Genomic DNA, 13,121 nt, shown 5'->3' with positions numbered 1-13,121 from the left:
AAGCTGGAGAGAAATTGCTGTATGCGTAAAAACGCACCGGTGCGAAATCTGCCCAGCAGAACGCAGAGCGGGAGGGACCGAGAGGGATCCCCTTTTGCCAATAGCTCCATAAACAGAGGGGGAAATGTGTAAAGGGCCCTGATGGGGAGGAGGGGGAAAGATCCAGCATATAATTTTTCCCTTTTGAGCTCCCAACCTGAGCAGTTAAGGAGTTTTACTTCTCCGTGGGAAGTAGGAAGAATGAGGCAAAAAGCTTGACAATTGGAAAGGGCCAGGAATGAAAACGAAGGGAGAAGAAAAACCAACCAACCCCCCCCCCCCAAAACAGAAACCTACGCTTCCAAAGGAGCAACGTCTCTTCCCCTCGCTCTTTGCCCAACCTTGTTGAGGAGGCTTTTAAGGCGCCTCCGCCCTCTTCAACTCCCCCCCCTCCCTCATACACACACACACATCACCTCTCCTTAAAAAAAAAAAAAGAAGAAGAAGCCCTGGGTCCTAAACCAAAATTATGCAGCTGGAACAGAGTTGAGGCATGTGAAGCTGAAGCAGCAGACACGTTTGGGGGCGGGGGGGGGGGGGAAGGAAGGCAAAGCGGGACACTTTATGTGTGTATGAGGGAGGGGGGGGAGTTGAAGAGGGCGGAGACGCCTTAAAAGCCTACCCCGGTTGTCTTCAGAAGCACAAACAGAGGCAAATGTCTCTGCAAACTGCAAACATCCCTCAATGAGCGGAGGGAGACTCGAGCCTTTCAGACGGGCTGAATAGGTCTTCAAAGCCAGCCTAATTAGAGATACGTAGAAGTAATAGGTCCCACTTGGTATTTCCCGTCCCGATCCCCCCCGCTCCCTCCCCTGAAAAGGCTGCTAGGTGGGGATATCTTGAGGCACTCGACCCGCATCCCCGCCTCTGTGTTTTGTGTGTGTGTGTGCGTGCTTGTGTGTTTGTGTGTGTTTGAACGAGCATGTGTATTACAGCTGGGGGGGGAGGACGACAAGAAGAAGTCCTGCGGAAGTCAAGAACGGCACCCCCCCCTCTCTTTCATTTTTTCTTTCCCATTTTCTTGCACTTGAACCTTTAAGCTCCATAAACCTCAGAAACGTTTCCTACGATAAAGGAGGAACACACACACACACACACACATCACCTCTCCTTAAAAAAAAAAGAAGAAGCAGCCCTGGGTCCTAAACCAAAATTATGCAGCTGGAACAGAGTTGAGGCATGTGAAGCTGAAGCAGCAGACACATTTGGGGGCGGGGGGGGGGAAAGGAAGGCAAAGCGGGACACCCTCATGTGATTAAACAGAAGGATTGAAAATGAATTGATATATGTTTAACCCACACCGAATACTTTTAGAAATTTTTAAAAACGTTCTTTGGGGAGAAAAAATATACGGTACACATGCATGCACACAAAGTTTTATGATGTAACAAGAGCTTGTTGAAACAATAGCTTTTTTTTGTATACCCTAGAAATCGAAACCATAAGGTAATTACCAAAAGGAATGGGAATCCTTTGTAATATCCCTCAGATCTTTCGGGTTATTGCTCTCTCAACAAGACTGCTGAGATAGTGACCTATTTGGCGGATATAGAAACACATTCTAACATTGGAGTACTCTAATATAGAAAGCAGATTTTTTCTGGGGAAGCTTCAAGCTGGCAATAGCTCCATAAACAGAGGGGGAAATGTGTAAAGGGCCCTGATGGGGAGGAGGGGGAAAGGTCCAGCATATAATTTTTCCCTTTTGAGCTGCCAACCTGAGCAGTTAAGGAGTTTTACTTCTCCGTGGGAAGTAGGAAGAATGAGGCAAAAAGCTTGACAATTGGAAAGGGCCAGGAATGAAAACAAAGGGAGAAGTTGGGGGGTTGGTTGGCTTTTCTTCTCCCTACGATAAAGGAGCCAGATTCTCCCTTCCTGCCGTTTGTTCTTTGCCAGGGAATTCAACGCTTTGCCTGCAAGGATCGTGGGAGAAAAGGGGGATTTTACGGGGAGAAGGGCTCTGGTTCATCTCAATGGGCGGAAAGTAAGAGGGAGGGACCCTTCCTCCCTCCCTTCCATCTACTTTATTGAACTCCGTGGGAGGAAAAGCTCTCCTAGCCCCGCTCTGAAGTGAAGGAGTACATTCTTCCACGCTACGGCAGCCCTGAAGGGCAGGGAGATATTTGGGCAGCTCTCGTTTCAGTTCTACGGGCGAGGAGATGGGGGAATCGGGAAGATATTCCCCTTCCTCCAACCCTTCCCCAGCTTGCGCAGGCTTCCTCCTCCGTTTCTTCCCCCGATCTCAGCGGTTTCCTTCTCCTCCGTTCCTTCCCCCTTCCCCAGCTTGCGCAGGCTTCTTCCTCCGTTTCTTCCCCCCCCGATCTCAGCGATTTCCTTCTCCTCCGTTCCTTCCCCCTTCCCCAGCTTGCGCAGGCTTCCTCCTCCGTTTCTTCCCCCCGATCTCAGCGGTTTCCTTCTCCTCCGTTCCTTCCCCCTTCCCCAGCTTGCGCAGGCTCCTTCCTCCGTTTCTTCCCCCCCCGATCTCAGCGGTTTCCTTCTCCTCCGTTCCTTCCCCCTTCCCCAGCTTGCGCAGGCTTCTTCCTCCGTTTCTTCCCCCCCCGATCTCAGCGATTTCCTTCTCCTCCGTTCCTTCCCCCTTCCCCAGCTTGCGCAGGCTTCCTCCTCCGTTTCTTCCCCCCGATCTCAGCGGTTTCCTTCTCCTCCGTTCCTTCCCCCTTCCCCAGCTTGCGCAGGCTTCCTCCTCCGTTTCTTCCCCCGATCTCAGCAGTTTCCTTCTCCTCCGTTCCTCCAACCTTTCCCCAGCCCGACCCGCCGAGCCAAGTCTCCCCAGCCCTTTCCAGTCTGGTTGCACGTGCCCCCGATGGAGAACGGGGAGCCGAGGTAAAGCTGCCTCCCAATTCCTCGAACTCCCAAGCTCTCCCTTTAACGTAGTTAATCTGTGTAAAATATTTTCCGTATACCCCGCCCACTTTTATACCCCGCGCGGGGGGGTTGCTGTGCTTGTAAAAAAACCGCATATAACTCGCGGGTTATATGGGTGAAAATACGGTAATATTCTGCTGTTGCTTCAACACTGTATATTCACCACAGATGAAACAGAAACTGTCTGGCGTATTAATACACTTTCGTGGAGCCATAACATAACGGTTGAAGAATGACGAGCTAACATGAATTGCGATGAAAAAGTGTGAACAGCCTAGAACCAAGAATCAGATGATTTGTGCACAAGTGTGGCATGCTGGAGAGCGCAGCTCTGTGTCTGTACACAAGACGTCACAGTGCTGGCCACGCCCCCTGCACTGACCGGAGATGCTGCTATCTGCCCTGTGTCTCCCTCCCACTGGATTCTTCAGGAAAGATTAACCCCTTCTACCGTTAGAAGTACAGATTTAAAACTTGCTTAGCTTATGTATATGTTGCTGACCATGAGATTTACAGTGCTATATTTTTTTACATAACTCAGACAAACCCTTTAAGGTATTTTTGGCATTTTATATCTTAAATGCACATGTTAATTAATTAATAGTAATCTGGACTTTAAATTTGGTTAAAAACCCATAATATAAAAAAATACCAATTTTTTTTTAAAAAAATGATAAATTTGAAGGCAATTTTGCATGTTGTGGCAAATCATGATGTTTAGGAGTTTTTTCAATATTTTACTTATTTTCAGCACACCAAAATACATGGAAATTAGATGAAAATAATCAAACAGCTTTTTAGTCGCAGACCTGTGATTTATTGCTCTATATCTTAGTACTTAAGTGAACCATTATTTTTTTATCTAGTCTCATAAACAGTAACCAAAAATAGAATTACCAGATCATATGCTAAATCAGTTTTCTGTTTTTTGCTACCAAACTTGATCTCTATGGGTGGCATACCAGCACTTACAATATCACAGATGGGATAATGAAGTGTTCTGCCTTTGCTTCTTTTAAAAATTATGGGATCAACAATCATGATATTGTGACTGATTTTATCTGCAAAACTGGTTACTGCTATTATTTGAGATTTCTACTCATTCCTCAACCTTTGTAAATAGCTCAACTAAGGAAGATGTGGACATTAGGGTGGTAAAAAAAATACAAAGTAAATGTTGCTACCAGGATTGTCATAGATTAAGTTTGAAGAAGAGTTTTACTTGGATCTTCATATCAATTTCTATTTTATACCACTTGTGTAACATTTTTCCAATAGCCTCACTTTCTTAGATTATAGAACTGATACAGTTTTATGGCTGAATCAAAAGCATGACCCCAGAGTTTGAGCAATTGGTGTTTAGTCAAAGCAGCATGAGATAGACAGTATGAAATCTTGAGGAACTACTGCTGCTTCTTTTCTTCTCTCAAAAAATTTGCTCAGAATTGAAATCTGTTTGTAGCTAATGAAATGAAAATTTGAATGCATTTATAGAAATAACAGAACAATGGAAAATCTTGAAGATAAAGTGATATTGAACATGTAGTGAAGAAAGGATATTATATAAAAACTTCTTTAAAATAAAGGAAACAAGTTATCTTTGATCACAATGAGTCATTTTGCCTGCAATTTGTATGTAGTATTAATTTTGGGCGCTATAATAGCAGAAAGAACAAAAATGGACCATTAGTTATATGAAAACTTTATTACCGGTAGTATGTCTTTCTGCAGTGAATAGGGTGTCACATACTTCAAAATCTTTCTGTAAAGAAAGATTTGATGCAGATTATTTTGGCTGCCCATATAAATAATAATAGGCTGGATAGACTCATAAAATTAATCTTACCTCTTCAAACTTTCTGTCCGTACCCATCACAAGAAGATTATTAAATTCCCTCTCCAAGACAGCACGAGCCTAAATTAAAAATAATTACAAAACTTAAAAATATTTCAAACATTTGAGCTACACTTTCAGAATTTAGATTTACAAAATGTATATGATTTAATGTCCAAACAAAATAGCATTTTCCTGGATTTTCATCGTTTTTAAAATACTTCAAAGAATATAAAAGAAAGAATATAAAAAGTCAAGACTTGTTTTCTCTCTTTTCAGAATGCCAAACGCAAAATGGGTTTAAATTGCAAACTGGAAAAATATCTAACAATTACTGTTGACAAGTGCAACCAATTAGCCAAAAGTTAGTAAACTTCCCTTCACTGGATAGAAGCAGAAATTAACCAGATATGTAATTAGATTATTTAGTTGGGGTTTCTGCATTGAGCAGGTACTGACCATGATAACCAAAATATCTGTTTGCAATTCTACAATTTACAGCTATTTACATATTTAAATAGTTTTATGATTTAAAATTGTTACCATCAGTGAATCTGCTTTGCTTTCTGACTGTCACAGCTTTCAGATAAAACACAGTAGCAATAGCAATAGCAGTTAGACTTATATACCGCTTCATAGAGCTTTCAGCCTTCTCTAAGCGGTTTACAGAGTCAGCATATTGCCCCCAACAACAATCTGGGTCCTCATTTTACCCACCTCGGAAGGATGGAAGGCTGAGTCAACCCTGAGATTTGAACAGCCAAACTGCAGAACTGCAGTCAGCTGAAGTAGCCTGCAGTGCTGCATTTAACTGCGCCACCTCGGCTCTTTTAATAATCTTCTAATAATAAAAGTAAAGTTCAGGCATGTCATATTATAGTATGAAAAGTTAAATAGTTAATCAAAAAAATTCTCATTGCTTCACATTAAATCTTATAAAGTTCCAAAATGCCTTATGAATAAAAACATATCAAGTGATATTATTATAATTACCTGCGTATTCTGAGTGGGTATTTGTAAAGAAAGAGCTAATGCATTGTGATCAAAAGTTTCATCTAAGGCCAGAAGTGCACCATGAACTCCACTTTCTATAAGGTTATTTGCATATTCTTTAAGGCCAATTGATACCACCCAGTGAATCATCCTCTCATTGCTCCAAACAAGGACATCTATATAAAAATAAATAAATATTTAAGTCATAAAATAATTGATCATTTGTACTTGCCAAAGATTAATGGATGGATTCAGCTTTCTATACTATTCAATGATACAAGATTCAGTGGAATCTCCAGCTGTCTTCACTGATTTCCCCTTCTGGTACTCCCACATTGTTGCATAAACTTTCCTGAACCCCCAAAGCAAATTTGCAGAACCACATGAAGTTATAGAGGGAAGAGATGGCAAAACTAGCTCTTTTCTTTCTTCCAGTGGAACAATCTTAATAGGTTTTACCAGTAATGTGAATGAAAGCCCAACATTTACAGGGAGAATGGCTAAATGGATAGATGGGTTATTGTTCTACTGAATATCAAAGCTCAGAAAAAATAGTTTTCTACATTTGGACTTTCTGCTCATAAGGTATATAATTTATTTTACAGAATTTGTAGTTCAAATAGGAGTAAAAATACTTAAGGAATGAATTCACTTAAATGTTTTGGTGTTAGTACATTATAGTTATTTTAATGTTTTACCAGTATTTCTTATAGACTTACTTGCATTTTAATAAGATGACAAAAACAGTTATAACTGATACATTCTCCAAGTTTTATTAACTGCACTACAGTACTGCTAATAGTTTTTGTAGACTAATTTTTTAAAGGGTTCAGCTTGTGCTCATTTTACATATATTAAATCATGGTTCATCAATCATGCTAAGCCTTGTTTGAGTTTAGCATAATGTGTGAAGCCAGCTATTGTGGATTATTATTATGTGCAGGAATAAAATCCTAGCTTTGTAGACTAGATGAATGAAGCCACTAAATAAAGCATAAGGGAAGGCAAGGTTATTTAAAATATAGGAACTCCATGGATGTATTAATCCTCTTTCTGACTCTACACCTGAGCTGCACTGATTGCTACATAAAAAGCTTTCTGAAAACTGGTAAGTTGAGGAAGACAAGTTTCATTGTTCAGGATGTATTAGACACCATTAATATGCCTGAATTACTTTTTAGTTTATTGTCTGTCAATCTGCTTAATATAAACATCTTAAGAACAAAGAAATTATATAATGCTATTGCTTGGTTAAAAAAATTGAACATAAGATCAATAAGAAGGTAGGCATCTTATGTTAATCCTACGTAAAACCTAAGAAGTATCTTTGAGAATATTTACAACTATGCAGTCTTTTAGTCAATGGAAAACAATTGAATTAAGGTAACTGTATTATTATATTTATCACATTTATTTCAGCGGTGGGATTCACTTACCTTTCCTACCGGTTCGCAAATGTGAGCACGTGCTCACTTCACTCACATCGCATCTGCACACTACCTTCTGTGCATGCGCACTGCTCGCGCATTACATCGGGGCAAGTGGGCAGAGCCCCCCACAGCCATCGCTACCAGTTCGACCAAACTGGAGAGAACTGGCTGAATACCACCTCTGATTTATTTCCTATGACTCTGGACAGCATACTCTACATAGTGCTTCCCCCAAAACAATCATCCTGTGAAAATAGTTGGGCACTAAAACAAGGATTAGTCCAGGGTCACTCAACCAATTACTATGCCTAAGAGAAGATCAGAATTCAATCACCTGTTCTCTAGGGAAGCGTCTTAACTGTTATGCTAAAGTGGTTTGGCTCTAAAGTTTGAACATTTAATAAATTATTAACAGTATCAAAGCCAGAAAAGCAAAAGTCTACCTTTAATTTCATTCAGGCTTCCTTCTCTTCTTCTTTCAAGTTCTTTCCGATCATAATTTAATCTTCGGAGACACATAATGCCACACTGGAAGCTATTTCTTTAAAAGTATTTTTAAAAAAAGAGAGATTAAGCACGGCAATTGAAATGTTTATTAGTAATTACTATTTTAAATATATTCACCTGTGAAAACTGTCTACCATTTTAAGTTGACCACGAAGATCTTTTTTAGTTAAATGGTCCAGCATTCTAGCATCAACAAGACATTCCATAAAATAACTGCGATACTGAGGAAGCCCCAAACTAGGAAGCCATTCATTGCCAATCCATTCGTGGTTCATATCACCATAGGCTAAAGTCTATAAAAAATAAAGCAAAGGGTTATTTGAAATAAGGAGCTTTTATACATAAATTGGGGGCTGAATCCAGAATTTTTTTCTATTGATAAAAACTGCTCTAAGCAGAGTCTTGTTTTTCTAACAGGATAAAATATGTTAACGGTTCTAGTTTTTAATCCCCTATACCTCCTAGCATACTAGTAGTTAAGGAAGCAATCTCCAAAGCATATTTTAGATGATTCATGGGAGTGGAGGGAAAAACTGAAAAAGACTGCTTCTCCGTTCACCTAGACGCTTCAACAGATCAAAAATATATTCAGTTTTGGTCACCACGATGTAGAAAAGATGTGGAGACTCTAGAAAGAGTGCAGAGAAGAGCAACAAAGATGATTAGGGGACTGGAGACTAAAACATAAGAAGAACAATTGCAGGAACTGGGTATGTCTAGTTTAATGAAAAGAAGAACTAGGGGAGACATGATAGCAGTGTTCCAATATCTCAGGAGTTGCCACAAAGAAGAGGGAGTCAAACTATTCTTCAAGGCACCTGAGGGTAGAACAAGAAGCAATGGGTGGAAACTAATCAAGGAGAGAAGCAACTTAGAACTGAGGAGAAATTTCCTGACAGTTAGAACAATTAATCAGTGGAACAACTTGCCTCCAGAAGTTGTGAATGCCCCAACACTGCAAGTCTTTAAGAAGATGTTGGATAGCCATTTTTCTGGAATGGTATAGGGTTTCCTGCCTAGGCAGGGGGTTGGACTAGAAGACCTCCAAGGTCCCTTCCAACTCTGCTATTATATTGTATTTACAAAAGAGTTTTACTGCATTTACCAAAAGTCAACACAGAAAGTTGCATTCATGGCAAAATAAATAAAAAAGATATAAAATTTATATCTTTTTTATTTATCTGGTGTTCACTAAAAAAACAGGTGAAGTATACATGGGAGATGAATATATATAATCTTCATCCATATCCTTTGAGATCATATCAAACAGGAGTAATTCTCTAATATGCATTTATTCCTACCTAGAAATATGCATTAGCTTTTCATATTTCATATATTTGCCACAGTAGACAGTATAGGACCACTCACATGTACATATTATTAAAAAATAAGTAGAAGCTATTATTAAAAGAAGCCTAACGTCTTCTGAGTCTGAAAATTCTAACTATTTATATAATCTCAACTCCCAATCTTAAGAATACATGTTGATTTATTTATTCAATTTCTATAGCCACCCATCTCAGTCAATGACTCTGGGCAGCTTACAATTCAATTCAATTTTATAACTTTTGCAGATTTTTTTAAAAAAATCAACACCTGTCAGTTAAACATCAGGAGGCAGAATGTCTCAATGTGAGGCAATTCTGGATGGCTTACAACATTAAACAATAAACCCATAAACCTTATATATATAAACATTTAAATTTATTGTTTTTAATATGGTTAGCCAACCAGAATCACTTTGCAGCGAGATGGGCAACAAGCAAATTTAATAAATAAAGGTCAATTTCTGAAGTCAAAATTTCAAAAATTATTTTGAATATATTTAAGTAAGAATTATTCTGAAGAAAAACTGATAGATGTGTTTCTGTTAAATATATAAATAAGCACTGAAAATTAGATTTTATGATTTAATAAATTTTAGCTAAAGTTTAAACATGTAAAAGAAAAGTCTCCAACCTGAGCCCAGCTTCCTTCCTCATCTTCCTGACGTTAGGTAATTAGAAAAAGTAAAAGGACATACAGATGTTAGTATTTATAAGTTTAGTAAGTTAAGTAAACACAAGGTAATGACCACAATCCAGGGCATAAAGGAACTAAATAACCATGTAAATGAATATAAAATTATTCTCAATAGACAATTTATCGCTGCATGTACTTATATATCCCCAAAGAGTAAATATTTTTGAGTGTAAAATTATTCTCCTGGATTGTGGTCATATTTCAGTAATGAAAAAAGCAACATGCTATTTCAAGATAAAAAGAACCATGCATCTCAAATTGTGCATATATGCATCTCTCTTAATATATTTATACCTTCAGGAAAACTGATAAACCATATACTGCTTTATTTTTCCACACAAGAAGTAGCCTCTATATAAAAACTCAAAGAAAATTTTAAGTAGTGGCATCTCATATAAAATTAATGCATTGATCTTCTTTGAAATAACAATATACAGAGGCAAATGTTCTATTCTCTCCTCACCTACACAATGACCTTGGTGGAAAAACATTTTACAGCATGGCTGATAAGTGGGTTAGTTATTAAAAATCAATCATAATTAAGAATCTAGTTATATTAATATTTCTATTTTTCCAGATGTACATGATTCAAGCAATCAAGAAGTAGGAGCACTTCCACAACTAACCGTTTGTGGTGTAGATGTAAGATTTTCCATTTCTTCATGCGTTACCCAGACATTTCCTGTAGTCTAAAATGACCCCATAGTGAACCAATCACATCCAATGAAAGGAAAGCAGTAACAAAGAGGAAAGGTTGCAGAATATATAAGCAACAGGTGTGTTTAAGGAGCAGGCATGGGCAAAAGCAAGTTTCAAGACTATTAAATATAAGCTCATGTGAAAAGCAAGCCCCACAGGTAATACATTTATCTCTATTACATACGAAATTATATTTAAATATAATTGTAATAAATACAATTGCTACATTAGACTTCCAGACATGATATTTACACTGAGTATTTCAATTAGATTTTGGAGAGTGCTTCGGTTGCTTTTAAGTTATTTGCCACAAATATCTATTTTCTCATCCGGAAAAATAAGATATAGTACTTTAGCAAGCCTTCTTGTGCACATTCATACCATATTTTCTATCTTATAGTAATACTCTAACAACAAAATTGTGATTTGTAACCTGGATTTAAGAACAAATACAAACCACATTTTATTACTGGTAGTAGAACACAAACATAACATATTTTATTACAAATCAAAAAGTAAGTATAACATGCAAGTTCAAGATTTAATTATGTACCAATAAGCCATTATTTGACATTTTACATTAATCACTTTACAATTGAGAAGTTGGCTTTTAAAATCCAATTATTCTTTAATTGATTGTTTTCCAATTTTCTTTCAAATCAGTCTTTATCCATAGTTATTTTCATAAGAGGAACAGTCATCTTAAATCCTATCATCCAAATTACAGTTCTCAAAATATCAAGTTAGTCTAACTATTAGCAATGTTAGCTGGGAAATGAAGAAATTGTAGTCCAACAGTTTTGGAAGAAATATGATTAGGGAAAGCTATGCTAGCCCTTAATTGCTAGAAGGGAGATGCATATATGCAGCCAGAATAAATTCCAATTCAGATCTGGATGCATATCCACATTACAGTTTTCATCTAGTTCCAATTGAATTTGCTGATGCTAATCACACAGTGATCATTACAAATAAAATGAAATTAAAATGTACTGGGCAAAATATACTAGACTAAATGTACTATGAAATGTATCTAATTGAAATTTACCAATGGTGGCCCTTGCTTACTAGAATATTACTTGGACAGAACTGTAACTTTATCAAAGTATCAATTGCTTTATCAAAGGACCGATTGCTTTATCAAAGTACTGATATGCAAATATTTAGCATCTAGGTGATTTTGGCTAATCCACATGTCTTGCATGAGCAGAAAAGAGACTTTTAATTTCCTGAGAAATTAAAATTTCTGTTAAATTTCTCTCACTTTTTTCTGTCCTGCCTATCTCATCCTGCATCATTGTAGAAAACCTATTGATCTTCAGGAACAGATTTGTGGCAAAGAAGGTGAACACATGACAGAAAAACTACAGTAGGCACAGTTCCACTGAATCCAGACTCTTCTGGATTCAGGTCAGTAGAAATTTAAAGCTAAGTTCCATAACCACTGGTTGGTCTCAGTAGCCAAAAGTAAGCTTCACTCCTTCACTGTATTATCATTTCATTTCATTTATTGAATTTATAGGCCGCCCAATCCCAGAGGACTGTTTTTAAAACAAACCTCTCTCCCCTGCAACATACCCTAAACATTACTACAATGTTTTTTACTACAAAGACAAACCAGGTTGCAATCCTTTCTTTAGAACTAAGTTGGAGGACTGCCTGCTACTTCACTTTCAAAGTACTTCAATGGCATTGTTCACCAGAGAAATTGTATGTCAGCTTTTAAATTATAAGTAGCTTATGAAAAACTAACAAGTTATTACAGATTTATTTAAAAAGTTTATTTCTTATCATTTTCTTCTTAATGTTCTCATAACTCCTCTATTTTTTCTCTCAAGAGCATCTCCTTATTCAAGAGAATAGCTTATGCCCAATAACAAACGTGAATGTATAGAAAGTCTGATAAATCTCTTTAGGGCATTGTTCAAGTTCTCTTACCGTTCTTGATGTAGGAGGAGCCGATGGACTTGTTAGTGACATAATTTCTTGTATGGCAAGTCTCAGTTTTAACCTATGTAAAGGATTACTGATTCCAATTTCACGCTGTATTTCAGTATCAGACAAGGCTGACATTATAGCACCACTTTTCACATTTGCACGGCAAGCAGCCACATACCAAGCAGGCATCCCAACCCACAACTGAAAAATAAATACAAAATTGCAATAAGGTACATAATTACTTTAACGTTGCAAATTAAAGGCATTATTATGTTGAATTGAAAACATTTCTTACCTCTAGCCAGACAACCACCGTGGGGCCATCCCACTGAGCAAAAGGCAGACCCTGCCTCCGAGCTTCTTCAAGAAGTTCATGCCTAAGAAAATGAGCAACATACATTAATATATTTGCTTCACTGTTGCCCTCTATAATCTTTCTTCTTTCATTCTTCTTCTTAAATTTATTAGACATCATTGGAAGCTGCAAATTACCTGAGTTGAATAGAACTGTAACATCTTTTCCTTTAAAAGTCAAATAAGTCATGAAGGACAAGTTTCCAACCTAAGTTTCCTTAATATATTGGAACTTACTTTTTCTGCAGTTTTCTATTCTTTTCTGCTTGTCCTCCAAGTTTTCCAAGCCCCAAACCATCCTGAGTTGAACTTTCTGCTTCTAATGCACTAACTGTAAGAAACAAGAATTGCAGTGAGAAATATTTTCTCCAATGTTTCTGAATTAGTGTTAGATATACATACAAAGGGGAATGGCACATCTC

The 13,121-nt window shown here is 37.7% G+C and overlaps 1 protein-coding gene across 3 annotated transcripts in view; it reads right to left on the bottom strand.

Moving 5' to 3' along the window:
* PPFIA1 (PTPRF interacting protein alpha 1) overlaps positions 1-13,121 on the bottom strand; it is a 65,781-nt gene that overhangs the window by 11,499 nt on the left and 41,161 nt on the right. For 2 of the 3 annotated variants that reach the window (XM_032225436.1, XM_032225453.1), the window contains 8 exons: positions 12,937-13,030; positions 12,641-12,722; positions 12,346-12,546; positions 10,335-10,397; positions 7,804-7,979; positions 7,623-7,720; positions 5,750-5,925; positions 4,769-4,837 (listed from right to left, as the gene is read on the bottom strand). In XM_032225436.1, the coding sequence (XP_032081327.1) occupies positions 4,769-4,837; positions 5,750-5,925; positions 7,623-7,720; positions 7,804-7,979; positions 10,335-10,397; positions 12,346-12,546; positions 12,641-12,722; positions 12,937-13,030 (959 nt within the window). The remainder of the gene's footprint in view (positions 1-4,768; positions 4,838-5,749; positions 5,926-7,622; positions 7,721-7,803; positions 7,980-10,334; positions 10,398-12,345; positions 12,547-12,640; positions 12,723-12,936; positions 13,031-13,121) is intronic. The other variant, XM_032225444.1, reaches the window with a different exon arrangement.

Source organism: Thamnophis elegans, chromosome 1 (assembly GCF_009769535.1).
Source record: "Thamnophis elegans isolate rThaEle1 chromosome 1, rThaEle1.pri, whole genome shotgun sequence".
Taxonomy (NCBI): domain Eukaryota; kingdom Metazoa; phylum Chordata; class Lepidosauria; order Squamata; family Colubridae; genus Thamnophis; species Thamnophis elegans.
This window is presented reverse-complemented; position numbering and strand designations above follow the sequence as displayed.